This window comes from Grammomys surdaster, unplaced genomic scaffold, assembly GCF_004785775.1.
Source record: "Grammomys surdaster isolate TR1022 unplaced genomic scaffold, NIH_TR_1.0 126197, whole genome shotgun sequence".
Taxonomy (NCBI): domain Eukaryota; kingdom Metazoa; phylum Chordata; class Mammalia; order Rodentia; family Muridae; genus Grammomys; species Grammomys surdaster.
In genome coordinates, this window is record NW_021621002.1 from 3,047,484 (window position 1) to 3,070,200 (window position 22,717).

A 22,717-nucleotide genomic window follows, 5' to 3' on the forward strand; every position below is an offset into this window, starting at 1 on the left:
CAAGGGGTGGGGGATAGGGCACATGTGCACTGTGCCATTCAGAAGTGAAGAGTTTTACCTCCCAGCAGGCTGCCCAGGAGGAACAGGCTGCCCAGGTGACATGGGGAATGCTTTGGGGGTCACCCAGGTGAGCTCTTTAGGGTGGCTCCGGTGAGGTGGGAACTCTAAGGTCCTCCTCCATCTTGTCACTTGGTAAGATAGAACCCACTATCGAGTGTACATCGAAACAAAAGTCTCATCTATGCCCCGCAGATACAACTCCCTTGACACACTCCAAAATGGTGGACAGAGTATTTAATACATGGAACGGTTTTCCTTCCATTACACTGTCATAAATTACAAAGTATTGCTCACTTCACAAAATAAAACCATTTCCAGATTATTATTGACAGCATCAAGAAGTACAGAAGCCACAACAAACAAATCTGTACAGTTGTGAGGAACGGTGACAGCAGAGAGTGAGCCACTCTGAGACCCAGATGCCACGATTCTGCTCACAGGGCCTGGGGAGGTTGATAGACAACCACCTCTGGAGTCTCTGCCACCGTAACAGGGCAGTTCTCTTCTGCACACTCTAAGCAAGACTTGTCAGTGCACGGGGTCATCTTAGACAATCGAGGAAAAGACACTGTGACCGGCTTTAAAAATCTAAATGTAGTTTTTGCTGTTTTAAATATTTTGCCTATGTTACAAAATATAGAGATCTTGGTGTGGAAATCTCATGCTAAGATAAATATAGCCAACAGGATGTGTCTCTAGTAATAAAGTCATGTTAAATTATCTTTAGCAACTTTTATGAAGGCAAAACATTTGATTAAAAAAAACCTTATTTATTCATAACTTAATAATAGGTTTATAAAATGAAGGCAAGGAACAAGATTCAACAATGATCCTAAAGGTTCATGATTCATCCATATGGAAATGTGACAAAGAATTTCAACTTGCCATTGACATCAGTCTGAAGGGCCTGGCTGAGAAGAGGAAAAAGTGCTAATTCTGTGATATGGTCCAGCTGCATCCAGTGTTCTCAAGTCATTTTGTGTAGCACTGTACACTCCGCATGTTCTAGGATGTACATGGGAGATATGGCTATGACTAATTCCGTAACATCCTTTGGGAAGTCACAAGATGCTGACAGAAAGGAAACTGGTGGATGCTTCAGACCAGCCTAGAAACACTATGAACATACACTATCTCACAGCGGAAAGCCAGTGCCGAGGAGCAGAAACTGTGAAAAGCAGGATCATGGGGAGGGGTGAACTTTCGTGGAAGAACTCATCGGGACAGAGGTATGTCAAGGTGCATTCACGGTCAACGTTCACCAGGCATCACAGCAAGAGGGGCGGGGGGACAAGGTACAGAGCAATAACCAATGCACTGCATTGGATTCTATTTGCTAAAATAAAATAACATTCTTGCAGCTAAAATAAAATACATCTTACAATATAGGTTTCATTTAACATTTAACATATAGAATTGTCTTCTTTTTTTTCGAAGGTGGAAAATGCATACTGACTGTACCAAGTACCTTTATGAATTAAGTTCCCTTTTATTACTGGTAAGACTGAAGCTTAAAAGTCTACATTTTTTTTAAATAAGTTAAAGAAGGATTTATTAATCACTCTTCCAGCAAAACAGACATACATACGAGGCACGGCAAAAGACCCAAGGTAAGGGGTTCCCCCCCCTCACCCTTGCTCTCACGTGGAGGCGGGAGACACAGTCCCCCAAGGCTGCAATCCACCGTGGTTCAGGAAATTCTGCCACTTGTTTGAAAAAAGCAAATCAAGTGTGAGAAACGTTCTTTATTCCGCGAGTTCTACCAGCTTCACTTCCCTGATGGATTAAAACAGAACATCTTCGTTTTCTATTAAAATCTGCACAATTAGCTTTTGGTACCGCATGTCATGGAGGGTGGTGAGGGTGCTGTCCTCAGGGGGTCTCATCAAGGTGGGCCCAAACACGATCCCCAGATTTTCTGCGTTCATTAAATTGTCCTTTTCATTCATGGTAACCCTGGAAGGCAAGCACAAGAGACCTCAGGCAGATTTTCAGAAGGACTGACAATACTAGCTTACACACAGCCAGCAAACAGGGAGTTTTCTGATTTGTTTTCCTTTTTAAGTTATTGATAAGAGTAGTATGGAATGACTTACTAGAGCCAACCATGAACACTAAGGAACGGACATCTGTCCTTCTTGAAGAAATGTACAACAGTTAGGGAATATCAGTTTGAAGGGGCAGAAGGTCACCAGCTGACCCATGGTACCTTCATGGGCCTCATAGGGAAGTCTGTTTTTTGTCACCATTTCCTAGTGGTCTGCATGCTGGAAAGGGGCTGAGAGCAGGCAGGCTCTGTAGCACAGGAGGAAGACTGTTTGTAGAACAGCCTGCTGTGTGTTTAGGAAGACCCCTGGCTATTGTCACAGGGCAGGAGAATGACTGGAATGTGGCCAGACTGGAGGCCCACTGTTTATTATGCCTAGTTCCCAAAGGATGAGGTATAGAGCAGTTATTATTGTTGGACCAGCATCAAGAGAAGAAGCAAAGAGGCTTTAAGGAGGAAATCTAATAAGCCATAACATTGCTTTACTGGTTCCCTTATGACATGAAGAATGATTTTCTAGATTCTTGCCTTCAGGAATTTTGTCTTTTAGAATACTCATCACTGATTTTTTTTTTTTTTTAAAAAGGAGCTAGGTTCTACAAAGAATACGCAGTGTTAAAAATGGATTCAAATTTGCCACTGAATGTTCGTTTTAGTAAACTAAGTTTGAATAATTTTTCATGTTGCACAGCTGAAAAACAAACAGGAAAGAGGTCATCCCTCTTTCTGGGAAAAGGAACCTCAATGAGAAAAGGCTTCCATCAGCCTGGCTCATGACGCATTGCCTTGATTGGTGATTGACGTGGTCCATCTCACTGTGGGCTGGGCCATCCCTGAGCTGTCCTGGGTTGTATAAGTAGCCCGAGGAAGCCATGAAGAACAAACTGTAGAACAAACTAGTAAGCAGAGTTCCTCTCTGGCTTCAGCTTCAGTTCTAGCTTCCAGGTTCCTACCTTGAGTTCCTGCCCTGACTTCCCTCATGATGGACTACGGCATGAAAACATCAACCAAGTAAAACCTTTCTTCCCCTAGCTGCTTTTGGTCATGGCCTTTATCACAGGCATAGAAACCAAACGAGGACAGAGATGAGAACCTGAAAGTGGAGTGTTGTCAAAAACAGACTCCATGAAGTATTTGGAACTTTGGGCTAGAAAAGCCATTAGTGCTCAAAGCTTACTGAGGTTCATTCTCTGTGATCTTGGAAGATAAGAATTCTGAGAACAGTGACTGCCTTGTGAGGTTTCAGAGGGAAGCAAGGACTGCCTCAGAGCTGTCCATATAATAGTTTGAATTCTGGTTCTAGTCAACTGGGGCTGAAGAATCAGCTGTGATTCAGAAGGCACCAGCACCACTGAAGTGAAACTTTTGTTCCTTTGGGGACAATTGATGCTGATCACTTGGAGATGAAAAATCAGCTGTGATTAGGAAACCAGCATCATTGAGTTATCTTCTGAGGATGTCTCCCTAGGGTCACCATACAGAAGCTGTGGTCCAGGGGAGCCCAGGCTATAACTCATGCTGACAGCCAGACTTGGCAATGAGAGAGTTGTTGGCCTTTCTCCCTGGAGTAGACAGAGGCTCCTTTAAAGGGAACAATGCTGCCTTCCTTGGCCATCTCTAATCACAGCTTCTAGAATCCACACTGTACTAAGAGGTACTCATGTACTCTCCATGGGGTTTCCTAATGCCTTCATGGGCAGATCAGGGGTGGTTAGGGTTGGAGGCATTGGCTTACTTTTTGAGGTGGATCATCAGGTAACGCAGGGTCTCGTAATGGGCAGGAGGCAGCAGCATCAGGACCTCATGGACAGCTTCCAGCCTCTCATCCGCATTGGAGATTTCTACAGAGAGTATACAATCAACAATTCTGGACACCAACAGTCCAGATGGGTGTTGAGAAGTCTGATTTCTTTGTCTTTGTTGCAAATGGGGCATCTTACAAATTCCTATAGTCTCAAAGACTCTTTCACTCAGTTTCTTTGTATCCAGTCTCATTCTAGAAGGAGCTGAGGTTGAGCACTCATCAGTTAAATGAACATCTGAGAAACAGGTGGCTGTTATACTCTATAGGAACAAGGGTCCTATAGAATTCTTAACTCTGGGGGTATAGTCACAGTTTGTGTTGTCCTCTGGTGGGTTTAATCTGTTGAATCTCTCAAAGCTCTACTTTCTACTGTCTCAAGTGGTAGTGTGCCCTTGAAGTTGTCTAATGACTCTTTCCCTCCCAGGCCTCTCCATATCAAATACATTGGTTTTTTTTTGTTTGTTTTTTATTTTTTTCTTCAGTGAAAGTGCATTGGCAGATGGGCCAACCAACAATGCCATAGTAAGGTATTTCCACAAAAGTGTTGCAAGGGTTAACCTCATAAACAACCCTTGTTAAGAAACAGATACTAGGAACATTAACAATGGCAGGAAGAGTGTGTGGACTTTGGGCCAATGACAGGTATTGGCAGGCTCTCAAGGAAAGCCCTCTCGCCATCCCTCCTGGGACAGTTGTATTCAGCTGCTAGAACCTTCGCTGCCTAGGACCACCAGAACCCAGGAAGGAATGGTCTTTTTAGTGGGGAAGGACTACAGAACATCTGGAAAATACATTGTGCATGGATCTGAACAGGCCCTTGCTTTCCCCTATCAGGCAACTTATACCAATATACTGATGCCTTCAAAGACACACGATGTTCCACAAAGCCAAAAGAAGTTCCTTAGAGAAGGTTTGGCTTCCCTCCCATGCATCTGAGCATCTAAGCTCCTTCTACACTGTCACTATGTGTTACCAGGCAAAGTGTGGCCCCTTCTCTTGATATATATATACCCTTTACTACTCATCTCTCAGGAGCAGCGGGTTCAATTGGTCAGCATTGGATAAGGCTGAAATCAATTGTTGGCTGATGGAGATAAAATGCTGATTGTTCCCTCATGGACAAGTCAGGACAGTTCTCTTTGCTGTCTACCTTCTAACATCAGATTATCATCTTTACTTCATGGGATGGATTAAGAAAATTAACTAGAGGATATCAATAAGTGGTCCTAACGTAGTACTTGACAGAGTAAATACTGTATGCTCTTGGCTATCTATCATTTTAATACAAGTCTATCTTTTTAACACAAGGTCTGACTACATAACCCAGGCTGGCCTTGATCTCCAGATCTCCCTAACTCCACTCCCTTAAGTGGTAGGAGTATGCAGCTGGACACGTGGCTACTTCCATTAACCTTGAACGGCATAAGCAGGCAAAGCGTGGGTGAGGTTTTAGTTGATTCACAATTCGATTCTGCACAATGGGTAAAAACAGTATACAAGTCCTTCTTTGGGAGAATGATGATTTTTTTTTAAATTATAGAAATGTGCTTTCAGCAAATATCAGAATTGGTCTGCCTGTGTTAGTGTCCCAGAAACAGGGAGAAAGGTTGAGGATTCTCATTTCCCTGCCATCAAGAGGCCTATGGTTCTCAAGAGGCCTATGGTTCTCCGTACTTACTTGCTGCCTCTATAAATTTGGAATAGGTGTCGTATGTGATGATGGGGATGGGTAAGTCTCTGAAGTACAGTTTCAGGGCTCCGGTGATGATGTTTATGTCTGGGTAGATGTTAGCAGAGATATCTGCCTTTTCACCATCTGAAAAACAGTCTCACTTAGATCTTACTTCACCAAGTTAAACAAGGCACAGGAAGAAGAGATCCAACAGAGAACACTCTCTGGCAAGCTTCAGTGTCTCTTTCTCACCCTCTCAGCTCCAGCTCCTAATAACATCAGGGTCTTGGGGGCTGGGGAAGCAGACAGCACAGGCTCCGAAGAGTGAGTACAGTCAGGAGTGCAGCAGGGTATATTAGAAGCACGTCTGTGCTTCCCGGCAGACCTTGCTAATCACCCAACGGAAATCTATCATAGTGATTGCAATCGCTACTGCAGATACATGACCTCACAATAGAGCAACAGTTCAACATGAAATGACATATGATGATACACATGTATGAAAATGGCATAACGAAACATTATGTATTATGTTCGAGGCTATACGTTTTTATATCTTTATGTTTTCTTTGCCAGTGTTCATTGGCCTTGGACTAGAAGATCATGTATAGCAACCTTTGGTTTCTAAGGTCTTTTTTCAGGCTCACTGAGTTTTCTTTGAATTTCCTTTGAATTTTTCCTACCCTGACTCATAGCACAGATGCAATTATATTCCTTGTTAATTGTTATGCTCATTCTCAAGGCTGTGTGTGTGTGTGTGTGTGTGTGTGTATGTGTGTGTGTGTTATGTGTGCAGTGTATGTACATGTATGTGCCCCCATGGAACTGCGAGTTAGTGTGGTGGTTCTCAAGCCCCAGCTATCTTCCTATCTCTAATCGCACAGTGTTGAGGTCACAGGCACACTTGAGTGTTGGGGGTTGGCCTTGTGCTGCTATGTATTCAAATGCTAAATATTAGCCCTCAAGATCTGGTTACACCGAAGAACATATCCCCGTGTACACCAAGTGATGCTACGTAAACATTGCCCGAAACTTAAAGTTAATTGCTTAATAAAAGACTAGAGCCTGTGACTGGGCAGTAGAGAGAGAAAAGTTGACTTGGGGATTGAGTGAGGAGGTCTCAGGAGAGACCAAGAGAAAAGGAGAAAGGTGACAGGGAAAGGAGGAGGCTGCCAGAAGAGGAGCTGGACCATGAACACGTGGCCAGGAGAAGTGGACCCTGAAGATAGGCAGATGGAACAGAAATCACCTGGACTAGATTCAAACAGCAAGTAATAAGGGACACATGGCTGGGATGCAAGCTACACTAGCTCACAACATGCCCAATCTATGTTCATTCTCAAGGCATTGTGTGTGTGTGGTATGTGTGTACAGTGTATGTACATGTATGTGTATACAGTGTATGTACATGTATGTACCAAGATTGTGTGTCTTTTATATGGGCTAGCTAAAATATATGACTTCTTTACACATGAGACCACACCAGATTTTTACATGGGTGCTGGGGATTTGAACTCATATCCTTATGTTTGTGGACCAAGTGCTCTTATCTGCTGAGCTATCTTCCCAGCACTTTGAAGTACTATATTTTTCTAAATTATACTTCTTTTTAGGGGATCTATCTGTGCCATGGTACGTGAATGAGAGTCAGGGGACAACTTGTGGGACTTGATTATCTTCTTGTCATGTGTCTGGGGACTGAACACTGGCCGTGAGGCTTGGTGGCAAACGCTCACTCCCTAAGGCATCTTGCTGGCCCTTAAGTCATGTTTTTCTTTATTTTTCTTCTTTTCTTTTTTAAGAATATCATTCCTTCTTCTATCATACAGTTTCCCCTCCCACCACTTCTCCCAGCTCCTCCCCACCTGCCCTCTCCCCCAGATCCACTCCTCCATTTCCCTTCAGCAAAGTGCAGGCCTCCCAGGGATAACAACCCAACATGACATAACAAGATACAATGAGATCAGGCACAGACTCTCATATCATGGGTGGATAAGGCAACCCCGTAGGAGGAAAGGGTCCCAAGAGCAGATGAAAGAGTCAGAGACACCCTTACCACCATTGTTAGGAGTCCCATAAAAACACAAGCTAACCGCCACAACACATAGACAGAGGACCTAGCACAAACCCATGCAGGCTCTGTGTTTGCTGTTTCAGTCTCTGCGAGCCCCTAGGAGCTCTGCTTAGTTGATTCTGTGGACTGTGTTCTCCTGAGATCCTCTCCCATCCCCTTTACTATTAGAATCAATCCATTTCACTTAACAAACAGGTCATGAGATTTTTTTTCAGATAAATATTGTCCAAACATATAGGGATTATTAACACATTTTACATGGAGAATGTGAAGCATAAATAAATGCCTTAGCAAATATGGTCCTGCATTTTTAAAGAAGCTATGAGACAGCAAAGGCATAGCAGATATGACAGACAATTGAACGGTATGATGGTAAGAGAGACAAGACTCCTGGATAGTGTGTGTACCCTAAAGGACAAAGGACTTAACTCCTGACCCCCACGGGGTCATCCCCAGCTCCCTTCTCTGGAGCTTTGAGAGGAGAGGTTGATGAGTGAGATCCTGAATTGGAGATGTGCTCCCTGATGTGTGTGGTGTGTGGACAGGCTGCCCATTGAAATCATCTTTCACACACTCTTCCTCATGAGCTGACCTCTCCACGGTCTAAGAAAACGCTTCTTCCAGAGAGTTCTAAAGGATGATTCCTCTAATTTCTTTAGAATGACTCTCAGTGATTCCCAGACCCTTGCTTCCACTCTAAGTGAGCTCTTGTTTTTAGTATGGAGGGTACCAGGAGATGGAAGCATCAGAGACAGTTCACACTCACCTCTGTCAAACGCCATCTTGACGTCTTCAATGTGTTCTGTGAACCCAGAGACTCTGTAAAGCCCTTCTGACTTTAATCCTGCAGATCAGAGGGTGGGGCAAGAGACAGGAGGAGACTTTAACTTCGCTTTCCCATGGTATCTAATAAAGTCACTCTAATGTTACAGCTGCCCTGACTGCTGTGATTTGGTTAGTGATGTGATGATGCCTCCGGCCCTGCTGTCCCAGACCCTGGGATTTTCCTGCCAATCTCCACAGAAGCCTGTTTCCATCTTGTTGGAGATGGGTGTCTCAGTGAAGACCTGCTCTTCCTCCTGGCTGGCTACAGAGTGAGCTGAGTTCTAAGGTTCTCCCTAACTACCCCTGTTCATCATTTCTGCACACCTACTTTACTGATGCAGCCAGAGCCCAGTTTTCTCCCTGGCAACTTATTCAGGTACTTGGTATATTGGACGCAGCTACCCTTGAGTGCGTGTGACACAGATTTTTCTGACTTCACTGGGGAAATCTCACATTTCATGTTCAATCACAGATATGACAATATGCCAACTTACTAAGCGTACTGGATTTATTCTGCCTTTAGATAGCTAGTTATATAAACAGGTGCAGTAAAGTTCAATCCTGTTTAACGGTCTGAAAACTTCATCACGGTAAGAAAGAGGATGTGTTTCTGCCTGCTAGGCTATACTGATGTGTCGGACACATGCTGAAACCTAGCTTGCTCTCCTTCACCCAGTGGGTGTCATAGAAGATGAAAACAGCAACAAGATTAGAGGATCAGGTTTCAGATTCCAAATGCCAAAACTGAACTGGTGTCAAAACTGAGATACAGCAAAAATGAGTATTCTGTATTAATGATATGGAAGTCCCCTTTTGAATATGCTTCATCCTCTGAAAAGTGAGTGAAATCAGTTGTACCCCAGGAGCTGGCACTGAGCTCAGAACAAGTCTATGCATGTGAAGGGCCTGGTACATGCCCAGTACACAGGGAGCGTCTTGTGCTAGTTCTTTCCACTTTATTTGCATGGCCAACAATTTTAGTTATTGCTGTAGAAAATATTTAATCTCAAATTGGGGTTTTCCAGCTTGCCCTTGCTCATTAAGTTCCCAGATAAAAGACACACAAGTTTTATGTTTATAATAAGCCGTATGCTCTAAGGCTGGGCAGATGCCTACCGTCTGTTACTGGTGTCTACTTCCCTACCAGTAACCCTGAGTTATAACTTGCTGTATTCCGCACAGGCTGCTCTTAACTTCAACTGTTCTCATAGCTCACCTACCCCATGATGCCTTCTTCTTTCCCACCTTCTCCCTCCCTCCTTGTGCTCCTCCCCTGACCCCAATCCCAGAAACCCCAACCCCGCGTCTATCTTCTGCTCAGCTATAGGCTGTAGGCATCTTTTATTCACCAGTCAAGGATAACTTGGAGGGCAAGATTACATAACATCACTTATGTACATGCAGATTTTATCATCTCTGGGAGGCAACTCGGCGTTGGGGGGGGGGTACTAATATTTAACATTATAATACATAGCAAAAAAAAAATTACAAAGCTCAACAAGTTACTTTTGTTGTTCCTATAGCAAAATTGGAGGAAGAGAGCGTTTATTTTGGGTCATACTTTGAGAGTACAGTTCATAGGGAGAAATGTGACATGGAGGGTCACACTGTGACTACAGTAAACAAAACAAACACCACAGTGAGGTGAACACTACTACTGTGGATACTGTTCTCAACCCAAATGTTTCATTAGGGTAGAGGGATAGGAAAACTATTCATGGAGGATGGCTGGCTGCCTCTGCTGCTCTACAAACTCCACCCATCACTTGGGACTGCCTCTAGCAGGGGTTGGGGGAGGTCTCCCTGGATGTCCTTTTCCTTCCATAAAGGAGCTGTGTGCTTATCACTGTGTATTCCTGTAAATTGCTATGACCTCCCTCTCTGGCAATGCATGTCCCATTCTTGCAGAGATGAACTTGTGTGACCACCTGGAACGGAGCGGCACGCAGGTTTTATCTCGTGTGCCGCTTCCAGTTGATCAAGAACGGCTACCGTCTAAGCATGCCTGTCTGAGAGTAGAGATGAGATCGACTCAGCATGTCTGCCATGAGACAGTAGAGCCTGGTTAGATTGAGCATGCCTGCCATGGTTCCAGGAAAGAGCAGAGACACTCATCCCTTATAGTCAGCACTGGTTTGCAGGCAGATATTACCACAAGAGTAAAAATTTAAAGCCGAAAAGTGTGTTAGTTACCAAGAGTTTGACAGAACATGGTCCTCAAATAAGATGAAGACCCCTTTCTCTCTGGTGCTTTAGGTCTAGTCATGTGTTGATTTGTCCCCCTGATTTTGCAATGGATTTCACAGTATGGATTCTTGAGGTTGAGAATAGAGACTTCCATATCATTAATATCTAGCCTGTAGTACATGTTCAGTAAACATTTGCAGAATGCAGACACGCATGGCTTATAGAGGAATGGAAAGCGATGTGCTTTGTTGGCTATAGTATATTTATCTGTACGTGCCTTTTGTGTGTATGCAAGCCATTGTCCTATGAGGGTTGCTAGAATGAGTCAGTTTCCTTAATAAAAAATAAAAAAATAAATCAATACAATATAATTTAGTAAATACAATGTAACTAATACACTATACACACAACAGTAGAGAGTATTTTTCCAAACCTCTTGCTTCAATTTCCCGAATACATATGTCCACCACCATGGGTCTCTGAGTGTTGTGAGCTTTTACAAGTGTGGTGAGGTCACAACAGTACACTTTCTTGATCCTTTTGAGGTCAGGCTGGCAGTCGTTGGGGACATGCTTGGAACACTGTTTGTGTACGTTTAACCCACAATCTGTAAACAAAGAAGCCACATTAGCCTCACAGGGTACCTTCATCAAATCCCAAGACAAAGTACCTGCTGCCAGAGTCCATATGACAGCACTCAAGGGTTTGATGGACTTCCCTAGAATGCCCACCTCATCAAGAGATGTAAAGATATCCACCAGGAAAACATCAGATTCATCTTGACTCTGACTGCACTGTCCTCTTGACAATTTTCCAGACCAGAAGAATGGAATACCTTCTTGAGATAGTGAGGTCACAGGGCAGGTTTGCTAGTAGGCTTTCCACATTGAGGTGTGGGGCATAGGTTCTCAGAGTTAGTCATGGCTCATTCTAGGCTGTGCCCTTAAGTCTTTGAGATTTTGGTGAGATACAGAGTTACTCTGTTTGCAGGAATGTCTGGTCTTTGATTTGAAGAGTTCCTGACTTGTGTTCAGTCTGCCTTTCCTGCTGAGGAGCCTGTGGTTTCTAATGCTGACCTTGCTGCTGGCAGGTGGAGGGGCTCATTCATTCCTCTTGTACTTGCCCGACTATTGATGTAGTGGAAGTGCCATCTAACTGCACTCGGGTGGAGGGAGGATGGGAGGGCTGATATTTGACGACAAGGCCTTGTAATGTGATGATTACAGCAATTATTTATAAAGCTTATATCTAGGGTCAAAGCCGAAAAGGTGCTTTTAAGTTCAATGCACAAATTAAAAGCCTTGTTAGCAGTTGGCATCCACAATCAGGAGACACAGTTTGCATTCCAGAAAGTGAGAGTTTAATGCCAAGATGTGAATGTGCTGTGCACTTAAAGTGTCTTCAAATATTGTTTTCCCTAGGTATAAAAATAATAATTTCCATACATCTATGATACATGTACAATAGTGAATATTGTGATCAATTGTTTCAAAGGTCTGACAGGTGCAGATTTCTATGCAGCCACCAGTGGTGATTCCCAGATAGTGTTTCCTGGCTTATTCCCCGCTCTTCCTTTCAAAGGAAAATTTCTAACAGTCTTAGCTTAATCAGCATATGAAATTCAACTAAATCCAAACACAATTTAGTTTCATCTTGATGGAGCTACTTAGCAGATGTAAATTTGGACTGAGTTAAGCAGAATTTGGTTTTCTTCCTGGGATGCTGGTTTATAAAGTGGGAATCACACCAGCACAAGGGGTCAAATGGGTTTACAGTTGTCTCCAGTCTCGCACTGTGCCAATGCTAAGTCAAATACAGCAGGCAAAGGGATAGGAGACACAGAGGCCTACCCAGATGCTCTTTTATTAGTGAAATTTTACTTCATCTTACAAACTTACAGAGTTTTTCTTTTGTTAAATTGTAGCAGGCATATTTACCATTTTAACTATTTTTTTTATTTATGTATTTGTTTATTTATTGGAACCGGGGTCTCATAGTGTTTCCTTGGCTGGCCTGGAGTTTGCTATATAGGCCAGGATGGCTTCTATCAAGAAGTCTACCTGCTTCAGCATTTTAAAGTAGATAGTTCGGTCGGATCAAAAACATTATTGTGTAGCTACCACCACTATCTGCCTTGAAAGCTTGTTTGTTCCTGCAAAACGACAACTTGATACCCACTAAATAGCAAGCCCTAGCCCACCGTCCCCAGCACCCGGGAGACCTGTTCTCTCCGCCTGTGAGTTTGATGGTTTTAGGTATTTCACAGGAGCCGATTCAGGCCAGATTTGTAATTCTGTGAATGAATTCTTACGTGGACCATGTTGTTGTTTAAGCTCATCCGTGTTGCTGCATACATTAGGATTCGAACACACCCTGGACTCACTCCTCAGCAGAGAGAGAGAGAGGGAGAGAGAGAGAGAGAGAGAGAGAGAGAGAGAGAGAGAGAGAGAGAAAGAGAGAGAGAGAGAGAGAGAGAGCGCGCCAGAGGGTTCTACCTGGATTCTAACAGCCCTTCCTTTGCACTTTGCTTGGGCTCCTTGCCTTTACTTCAGTGTGAGCCTATACCACCTTACCTGTTCATCCATCAGTGGGCTTGGGTTCTCTCTACTTTTCCACCACAGTGAATCATGCTGTTGTGAGCGTGGGTCCCCAAGTGTCTGATGCAGACCTTGCAATTCTATGATTAATTTTCTCACAAACTTAAAGCCCTGTAGTATATCTACATAGAACACCGATCCCATTAAAATTAGGATGTTTCATAACAAATACAAAATGTGAAATTTTATAGACTAATAGAACTCCATGCACCCAAATAAAATCTAGACCGTCAAAAAAAAATGTCTGTCTACAGCATGCAGAACTGAGGACTGTGCTAGTGCCCTTGACTATCAATGGCCAGTTTCTAGTCTTCCTGCTCTTCTGGGGAAATATTAAATTAAAAAGTAATTACTGGAGAAAACTTACTATATAACCTTATAGTGTATTTCACTTAAAACAAAATAGAAACAGAAACAAAACAAACAAAAAAATCTCAGAGCCCTTCCATCCTAGAGAAAGTTGCTGATTACAGCGAACTGGAGACCAGAGTTCTGTTTCCATAATATTGACTTTGGACTAATTTCCTGCTGAAACCAGATAATATTGGTGACAAGGGATTATTTTTGGTAGGTATAATCGAGAGAGACCAAACTAACAACCACAGAGTAATGCGGGAAGTTGACCAGCACACTCAGGGGTTGAGCTGTGGGATACTTTGTGAAGCTTGCAGGTCTGTTTGTTCTGCATTCAGCAAGGGATTAGAACATCCTGGAGAGGTTGTTTCTGTGCTGGGCTTGCCTTGGGACCCAGGATGGAAAACTGGAAGCATCACACACCAGTTAGACACTGAATGGGTGTTACTGTGCTTATAGAACAGGAGCTAAGAAAGCACCTTCTGGGCAGAAAGGAACCCAGAGGATATGCGATCCCATGAAGTAAGTGGGTAACGCGGGAAAGAGGAAGCCTTCAGTGGGTGCTCTCAGCTGATTCTATTTTCCACGGCCTGGAAAGGAGGCAAGAGTTTGTGGCATCCCGCATCAATGCCAGCGGCAGCTGTTCTTGCTCTCAGCACCAGTGTGTGCCAGGAAAAGCATGGCAGGGTGAGCAAGCAAGCCCAGCTAGCAAGTTGCTTTGGCAGCCCTTTGCATTTTGTTTAGCACGCCTTGAAGAAGATGCTCTCCATGATATTTGCGGTTGGGAGTGTGCATCCAATTTGAGATGGAAAACAAGCAGGGGTTCAAACTACTTTGAAGTATATAAAATCAAATGAGTGTGATCAAAATACATTGAATAAAATTCCCAAAGAATGAAGAAGAACATTATTTTAAAAAGGAAGGGAGGTGATTTCACTATGGATCTAATGGCAAAGTCCTCAATGTGACTTTTGGATTCCAGCTGCTTTTGAATTATCGGTTCACCGTTTACTGTCTGGCAATTAGCCATTGCCTCTAAGACTCCATCTCCTGTTCATTCAATAGGAGATAACTGTATCTCCCTTTGCTTCTTTTGGTGAGTCTGCAGGGCATGGTGAAGAGAAGTGCTTCCTGTTTGTGGTGCACACTCACTGTGCCCACCCACGTTCTGTTTCTATGTCCTGTCTGCTGTAGTAAACTGGAGTGGGAAAGAGGTGTGGCATTGAAGAAGTCTATGCAATTCCATTAGAATCTATTTAAACCCTTTCCTCTTAAGGGATACTGCCCATTCGGGGAGGCAGGTCTATTTTAAAGAAGTGTATTTCTTTGGTGTTTTTTTTCATCCTTGTATGAACATAAGATCTATTTCAGTCTTGTAGACACTTAGAATGGTGTCCCCACTAGCAGAGAGAGGCACTAGGCCCTTAAGAAAGCTGGATTTTTGAGCTCATCTGAGTACAGCCCCTAGCTCTGAAGGGTGCTTACCACTCAACAAGGTGGTAGTTGATATAACCAGAGGAGCAGAAGGTTTAGTTGTTTACCTGAACACCGGACTCCCTGGGCAATGAGCCCCCACATAAAATTGGCACAGTATTCACACCAGTGTGGGCCTCGGAATGTGTGCACCTGTGAGCCAAACAGAGAGTAGAGAAGGTTCAGTCACCTGGAGGCATCAAACACAAAACAGACAGGAGCCCCAGCAGCAACGCTCCGTCACTGGGCTCTTCCATCCAGTGAGGCAGAGTTGCAAACTGGTCTGGAAGAGACAGAGACAGGCTTTGATCTTTGAAGTTCTCCACGGATCCACCATCCTCTGGCCAGACCTGAATGTAGGGGAACAATGAGGTTACAGATACCCTCAGCCATGGATGAGGCTCACACCCCAAGGAGGCTCTGGGAGTGCAAACCCAAGATAGCCTAAGCTGGCTGCTAGGTTGCTCCATCCTGCATTTAGCTCAGCAAGTTGTTTTGGGTAGAAGAACTCAATTACTGTGTACTCCTACAGAAGTTGTTCCATCTAGGTGTAGAATTTCCAGCCAGATATAAATAAGCCATGGTTAGGGGATAATTAAAAGGTTTCAAGGCTTTGGGCCACTTCCAGGAAGAGTCATTTAAAAAAGGAAAGGAGCTGGCTAAAAACTCAGGCTTATGGGCCTGTGGGGTGGCTTTCCCTAGGGACAGGAGCTATAGTTAGCTAGCTCTGCCATGGCTTTCAGGTGAGCAAGTTGGAAGGTTCTCCTGGCTGGCCAGCATCTCAGCCAGTTGTTAAATATTCCAAATACTATGTATGGTCTTATCTCAGATTACTCAGGTGCAGGATCATGCATTAATCCACGAGTCAACACGGTATAGCACAGCTTAGCCCAGCCCAGCCCAGCCCAGCCCAGCACAGCCCAGCACAGCCCAGCACAGCACAGCATGGAACAGCACAACAGAAAGCAAAACTGTTCTCCTGCACTGAGGAAATTCGAAAGCAGAAGTAGGGGAGTCCTTGCTATGAAATCTGACTAAGATGAGCCAAACCCCACAATGTACTGAGGAGGCCATGAATCTATGTGAGAAGGTGCTGGACTGGGTTGTCACAATGTCCTTTCAAACCTTCTTTAAACTCCAACCAACAGGTAAGATAAGACAGACAATATTATTTTTAATAATCTAGAAGGTCAATGTACTATAACTTTCTAGAACACTGTTTTTTAGTTAACAAACAAACCAGTGTTAACAAATACGGTCATACTGTGGGAAGGCGAGTGCTCCCTGAGGAGAAGCTGCCGACCTGAGACTCCCGAAGCAGGAACAACCCATCAATTTCTTTGCTCATCTACACAGGCCGGCAGCCATATGTACAGAGTGGCAAGCCAAATCAGCCTTCTGATGGAACACAAGACTGAACGACAAGAGTAAGAGGAAGCATGGCGAGGAGTGTGAAGGAGTGCCCCGTGGCCACGGAGCTGTGCAGTAAAACTAAGTTAGAATAGCCCTTCTGGTATGTTAGCTCACCGAGTTGCTCAGGACATTGTTTCTGTTTTGAAAAATGGTGACACTGGTCTCAAAAATGGCTTTCACTTAAATGGAGAAGTGTGTCTGCAAGTCATACCACCCTGAACGTGCCTGACCTCCTCTGCTCTTGGGAACTAAATGGAGAAGTGTTCTGTTTGAGTATGACACTACCCCACGACAAAGCATTCCTTGTAGGAATGCAGAGAATCCACGAGGCACTTGTGCACTGACACAGGACTCCGGACTACAAGAACCGTTGAGGAAAATGAGCCATGGACAGCTGAACACGTTCTGAGCTCAACAACCATTAGTGTTTTACTAGAAAAGTGCTAAAGGGAGCCAGTCAATTTTGGCAGGAAAGTTGATTATTAATATACTATTGAAATTCCACCATAAGGCAAAATTAACGTATAAGATACAAGAGAAATAGTGTGAAAGGGGGCTCCAGAAGAAGGGTGGGGCTGTCCTAGAGTGAGGATGGGGGAGGGGCACTTCCCCGGATTGTCCTGGAAGGTTAACTGGGAGAAGAATAGCGGGCTTTGAGGGGGAAGAACAGGGGACATTGGGACAGAAGGAATTGTGGAGATGCTGTAGGAACAAAGGAGCTTGGTGTGACTTGGCAACTCAAGACTGGTGTGACTAGAACAGAGAGGAGGAGAGGATGGGGAAATACAGGGAGAGACAGGAAAGGGAAGGCCACAGAGGACATCTCACACTTCCTTTGTGATGTGGATTTGGAGTAGGCTCAGCAAGGCACTCCCAGCGGGACTAGAAGAAGAGAAGTGATGCTTTCAAGAGATTATTCTGGACCTGTGTTGAGCATGGGTGAGAGGAGGTCTGTCTCCCCTGGAACAGGCTTGGGAGCTACTTAGCAGTCTACTTGAGGGATGAGAGAGGCTCAAAGCAGAGTGCTGTCAGGAGAGACGGTGAGGACTCGCAGCATTAGTTCTGTTTTAAAGACAGAATTTGTCCAACTTGTACAATACTAGATGTTGATTTAGGACAGGGACATAGAGCGCACATGGGTCTGTGCATGGGAGGGGTGATCCCTGGCTTCCCCCTTACGAACCAGGTGGATGGTGATGCCATTTGATGAGGTGGGGCAGATGCTCTTGTGAGAAGGAGGTTAGGAGTTGGCTTTGGCTAAAGCCAATGTTCTGATGCCAAGGTGTTAGTTCAAGCAGGAGGTCACATGAAGTTGTTGCTTAGAGGAGGAGCGGGGGCTGGAGAGATGCATGTGACCAGCCCTGAGGAAACTGATAGTGTTTAAAGTTGGGCAAATAAATGGATTAAAAAGAATTAGGGATAGAGAGCAGAAAGCAGAAAGCAGAAAGAGAGAGCTTGTGTCCGGCCCTCCATTCCCCACTACTTAAAGATGACCAAGAGAATAAGGCCATTTCAGAAGCCAGCAAGTGGAGACTATTTTAGGGAAGGTGTAGACTACCATGTTGAATGCTGCTAAGGTGCCCTATTAGGGAGGTGCTAGATGCTGACTTAGGTACAGGGAAGACATTGGAGACCTTCTCAAAAATATTCTCTTTGGAGATTGAACTCAGACTTAAGAGTTCAGTCTGAGCTGAAGAACAAGTGGGAAACAAGGAACTAGAGAAAAATATAGGAAAATCTGTGAAGGGGTTTGGCTAGCCAGGCCTGATGGAGCTTGGCTAGTCAGGCCTGGTGGCTCATGAGGACTGAAGAAGGAAAACTGTAAAGTCAAAGTTCATCTGGGCAACAGCAAGACCATCTCTAAAAACAAAAGATAACCCACTACATCCAGTTAGTTCTGCCCACTGTGCATGGGTACAGGGCCATCACTGGAGTATGGGAAATCTACCAGGGTCCATATACTCAAAAAAAAGAGATATTCTTCCACTTCCAATAGTTATCAACTGCCATTAACTCCCTTGGAAGAGAGTCTATATGATCACATTCCATTTTATGCATGTAACTTCTCAATAAAGAAAACTGCAATGTAAAACCAAAAGTACAGCAAGAACTAAAATATAAAAAGTGAAAGAAGTCTTGGAATGTAGCTCAGTGGCAGCTTAGCATGCGTAAGGTCTTAGTTTTGGTCCCCAGTATTGCAGGAAGAAGCTTGGCTATGATGTCAACCAGGGGAAGAGGACAGTACAAGGGGGTTATGAGCTCGAGACAATATTTTTAAAAGGTAGAAGTCACTGGAGCAAGGTGAACTGTCAATAGGGTTGGTACAAGTCACTGTCGATGGAGAACAGGGCAACGCACACAGAGGCATGAGGACCCCGAGAAGCGGAGAGAGGGTGGGGCAGGGGGTGGGTGGATGCAGTACTGGAAGAGAAGAATATTTAAGACTTCCCAGAATCAGTAAAAGGCCCAGAAACATCAGATTAAGACAGGTGACATGAGTCTCAAACAAAGTAAATAAAAACAATCTGACTCAACACAGATTACGACAACGCTGCTCAAACCCCAGACTTGAAGATAGAGCAACAGCCAAACCACTTACCTGGAAAAGGATAGCAATTAGGGTAAAGATGGACCTTTTTCTTCAGCAAAAATGAGATTACAGATCATAGTATAACTCTGTCACATCGTGAGCCTAACTTTCATACCCACTTGATTATAGAGAAGGGTAAATTGATACTTTCTGATAGACAGTGAGGATTTTTCAAGCCTCGTGCAAAGAAATAAAGGATATGTTTCTATGCATGGCATGAACCAGAGAAAGGAGTACTAGCCAGGATACAGAGGTGAGTGAGAGGAAGAAAATGGGCCGGCCCCTCAGTTCTACCTGCATAAGACATCAGCACGAAGAGGAATCATTTTAGTGATTCCAGAATAGGATGGGAGATGAAAAGGACTGAACACGGGAGAAAGCGGAGGCATCCCACAAATCTTACAGTCTGGGAGATGTAAGAAGAGCTATTTATTAACTGAAGAACGTTTTAAGTAATTACACACATAGTGGGTTTTTTGAGCACACAGAATAAAGGCATAGAACTTGTAAATTAAGAAAAATACACACAGGGGACAAAATGACACACAGATTTGATCACAGCAATAAAAAAATAATAAAAGAGAAAAAGCAATACAGCCAGTGAGCATTTGTAAAATATTTACAGTTCTCTAATGACCACACTCAGGAAAAACAGATTTGTAGATGCTAGTTAACAAATGTTTACAAGGAACACTCTCAAAACACAGTATCAAGAGAAATATCAGAACCAAAAAGATGGTACCTCACAGATGCTAGCTAGCCAAGCAAACCCAATAAGTCAGATACACCTAGTTGCAAGTTAAGCAATGAAAACAGCCTAAGAATTAGTGAATTTTACCAGAAAGATATAACCACTTTGAGCTTACATGAATATGACAAGACAATTTCAATGATCTAAATTAAACATGGGAAAATTTAAAAGGAAAAGTTGACAATTCCAGCATTATAAGGACTTCAACATGTATTATAAAAACTGATGGATACATGCAGTTATAGGAATGGAACTTTGTACCCAATAATTAAAAGAACATGTGTTTTTCAAAAATGCACATAGAGCGTTACAAAAGCTGTCTGCTAACTATAACATGAACAAATCAAAAAGAAATAACACCACCCGCAGTGTACCGTGAAGAATGTATTCGGTCCCCCCAGTGATGGGCGCACCTTAGAATGGTGTGCTGCTCGCTCAGTTCGGGAGGAAGACGGAGGGGTGAAAGGCATCCTATCACATTCACCTTTGACCTTCCCACTGCCTTATCATTCCTGTGAACCTCTGGTTCCCATGCAGATTGCTGCTTGGAACCTTGCCCTATCCTTACATACCACAAAGTTGGAAGACATCGGAGAAGCAAGCATACCTTGCACTCAAGGACCTTGTCATCTATAAGGATACAGAGATAACAAAAACGATCACGTGTCAGGCAATGCACTTGAACATGTGAGACATTCCAGGCCAGGATAATGGAGAGAATAACTAGAACTTGCAAGAAAAAAGACGAACGTGATTGTGTGGAGTTTTGACATATAACTAGAAGTTCACCATACTGGGGTCAGTGATGGGAGGGAATGCCGCTGTTGACTGGGGAGCACACAGGGATGAATAACTGGATACGATATTTCAAGGTGTGACAGCATAGCGGAGAGCCTGGGGAGGTGGACTAGGGCCTTGTGGGGTGGGCTTGGGCCTTGTGGGATGGGCTTGGGCCTTGGGAGGTGGGCTCGGGCCTCGGGGGCGGGCTTGCATGTTGAAAGGCATTCTTTTTTTGTGAAGGATATAAAGAGAGTGGTGATCAAAACTGCCTCAATCTTATCCAGTGTATCGGGAACCTCGTTGGGGCAAAAGTCAAAAGGCAAGGTCCAGTGGTGAGGAAAGCAGTTTCAGTGTTTACAACACACAGATAGGGGCCAAACGGCAGCTACACATACTCCCAAAAAAACGAAAGGCTGCTCATCACACGATTCTAAGCGTCACTGCTGCTGGCAGTCTACAAAGCCACACCAACTTTATACAGTGCTTATCGGCCCCGCCTTATTTAACCCATGTCTTCTCCTAACACGAATCCTAAGTCCTAAGACCAAACAAATGCAGGGCGACTCCACAAGGGGCAAGTCACTTTCTGTCCTTGCTTAGCCCACACAAGTAAAATAAAATCTGAACGAGGGGAACGTTGAGTTAGACAAACATTATTTTAGGCTCACTGCCCGGCTTCCTTCTGAGGATGGGCCACTGTTTATTTTCATGGCTGGTGTGTTATTCTGTTTTCTTTTGGAACCTGAGGAGAGATCAGGCTCCAGCGAGCGAGCAGTGAGGGTGTGCTCCGAGTCACACTGTTTGGAGGTTGATGTCCAACATCCGTCATCTCAGTGAAAGACCCCAACACCTTAAAAAGTCACCAAGCCGCCCTTTCCATTCTCCGAAACTTATTGATTTTTTTTCAAAAGTATCTTTTAAAGAGAAAGAACCTTTTTTGCAAACTTGAGGGCAGTAACTAAAATACCCCAGACAGGAAGAAAATACTCCAGACAGGAAGAATGTTTGTCCAAGACTATTATACTGGGCATGGTCTGCCTGGAATTCAAAAACCACACCAAACAAGATGGTATTACCAGAGATAAGGCATGTTTGACAAATGGTCCAGGAATGGGCAGGTAATAAAAACAGGAGGAAGAAGAGTTGTCAAGAAAGTCCCAGGCAGACAGCGGGCATCCCCACTTGGCTCTTTCAAGATGTACAGGATGTTATTGTCTCACATTTGCTGAGTCTGGAAGGCAGGTCTCTCCAGTGGTTTTTGGAGCAAATGTTTTGATGGGGCAGTGTAGACACCGCCCAAACATACAATCAACTTGCCCAGACTCCATCTGTAAGCAAATGCTATTTATGACATGTCGTGGTGAGAAGGCTTTACTTTTTCTTATCAGTTCGTATCAGAGTTACTCAACTTTATTCTTGCTAACATTTTTGGTCTAGAAAATTCATGGGTGTGGAGGCAGCTGTCTTGGCCACTACAGGGATTTATTTTTTTCCCCCAGCATCTCTGTCTACATACCAGAGGCTTACAGTATCCCTTAAGGGATGGGCCATAAATGTCTCCAGATATTGCCAAGTGGTTCCTGGTTGGGGGGGGGCAATAGAAGCTTGAGATCACTGATACAGAGCTAAATCATTTTGCTTCTATTATTCATATTAAAAACAGGAACCTGGTTCTTTCGTTTTACTTGGAAAAGGACTACAGGGCTAAAGCCACTTTCTAGGTTGTTTAGCATGCATAGAAGAGTGGCTTGGGGTTGGCAAAAGATCCTTCTAGACTCATGTATCTGGGTTTTTTTTTGGAGGTCCAGGGTTCACTGTAGGAGGGGAAGCAAATTAGCCTCAGTCGTCCAGGAAGCTAATAGCACAGTCAAGGTGTTCAGGTTTCTGCGGAGGGCTCTTCCCGCCCCCGATTTACTTTGTTTCCCACAATCGTGTGACAATGAACTCATGTTTTCCCTTTCTACAGGAGCGGATGGAGTGCTGACCTTGAAGTGAACCTCCTCAGATGTAAGGAGATAGCAGAAGGGAGCTATGTCGTCTGTAACAGAGACACTTTCTGCTTGCTCACTGAGGCTCGCTGCACAGATGCC

The 22,717-nt window shown here is 44.0% G+C and overlaps 1 protein-coding gene across 1 annotated transcript in view; it reads right to left on the minus strand.

Annotated features, from left to right (window-relative positions):
- Positions 1-277: 277 nt before the first annotated feature.
- Positions 278-22,717, minus strand: part of Chn2 (chimerin 2) — a 270,333-nt gene continuing 247,893 nt past the window's right edge. Inside the window, exons 8-13 of the mRNA XM_028758343.1 lie at positions 15,162-15,246; positions 11,103-11,276; positions 8,424-8,501; positions 5,590-5,727; positions 3,843-3,948; positions 278-2,016 (exon numbers count right to left, since the gene is read on the minus strand). Coding sequence (XP_028614176.1) covers positions 1,845-2,016; positions 3,843-3,948; positions 5,590-5,727; positions 8,424-8,501; positions 11,103-11,276; positions 15,162-15,246 — 753 coding nt within the window. The 3' untranslated portion in view covers positions 278-1,844. The remainder of the gene's footprint in view (positions 2,017-3,842; positions 3,949-5,589; positions 5,728-8,423; positions 8,502-11,102; positions 11,277-15,161; positions 15,247-22,717) is intronic.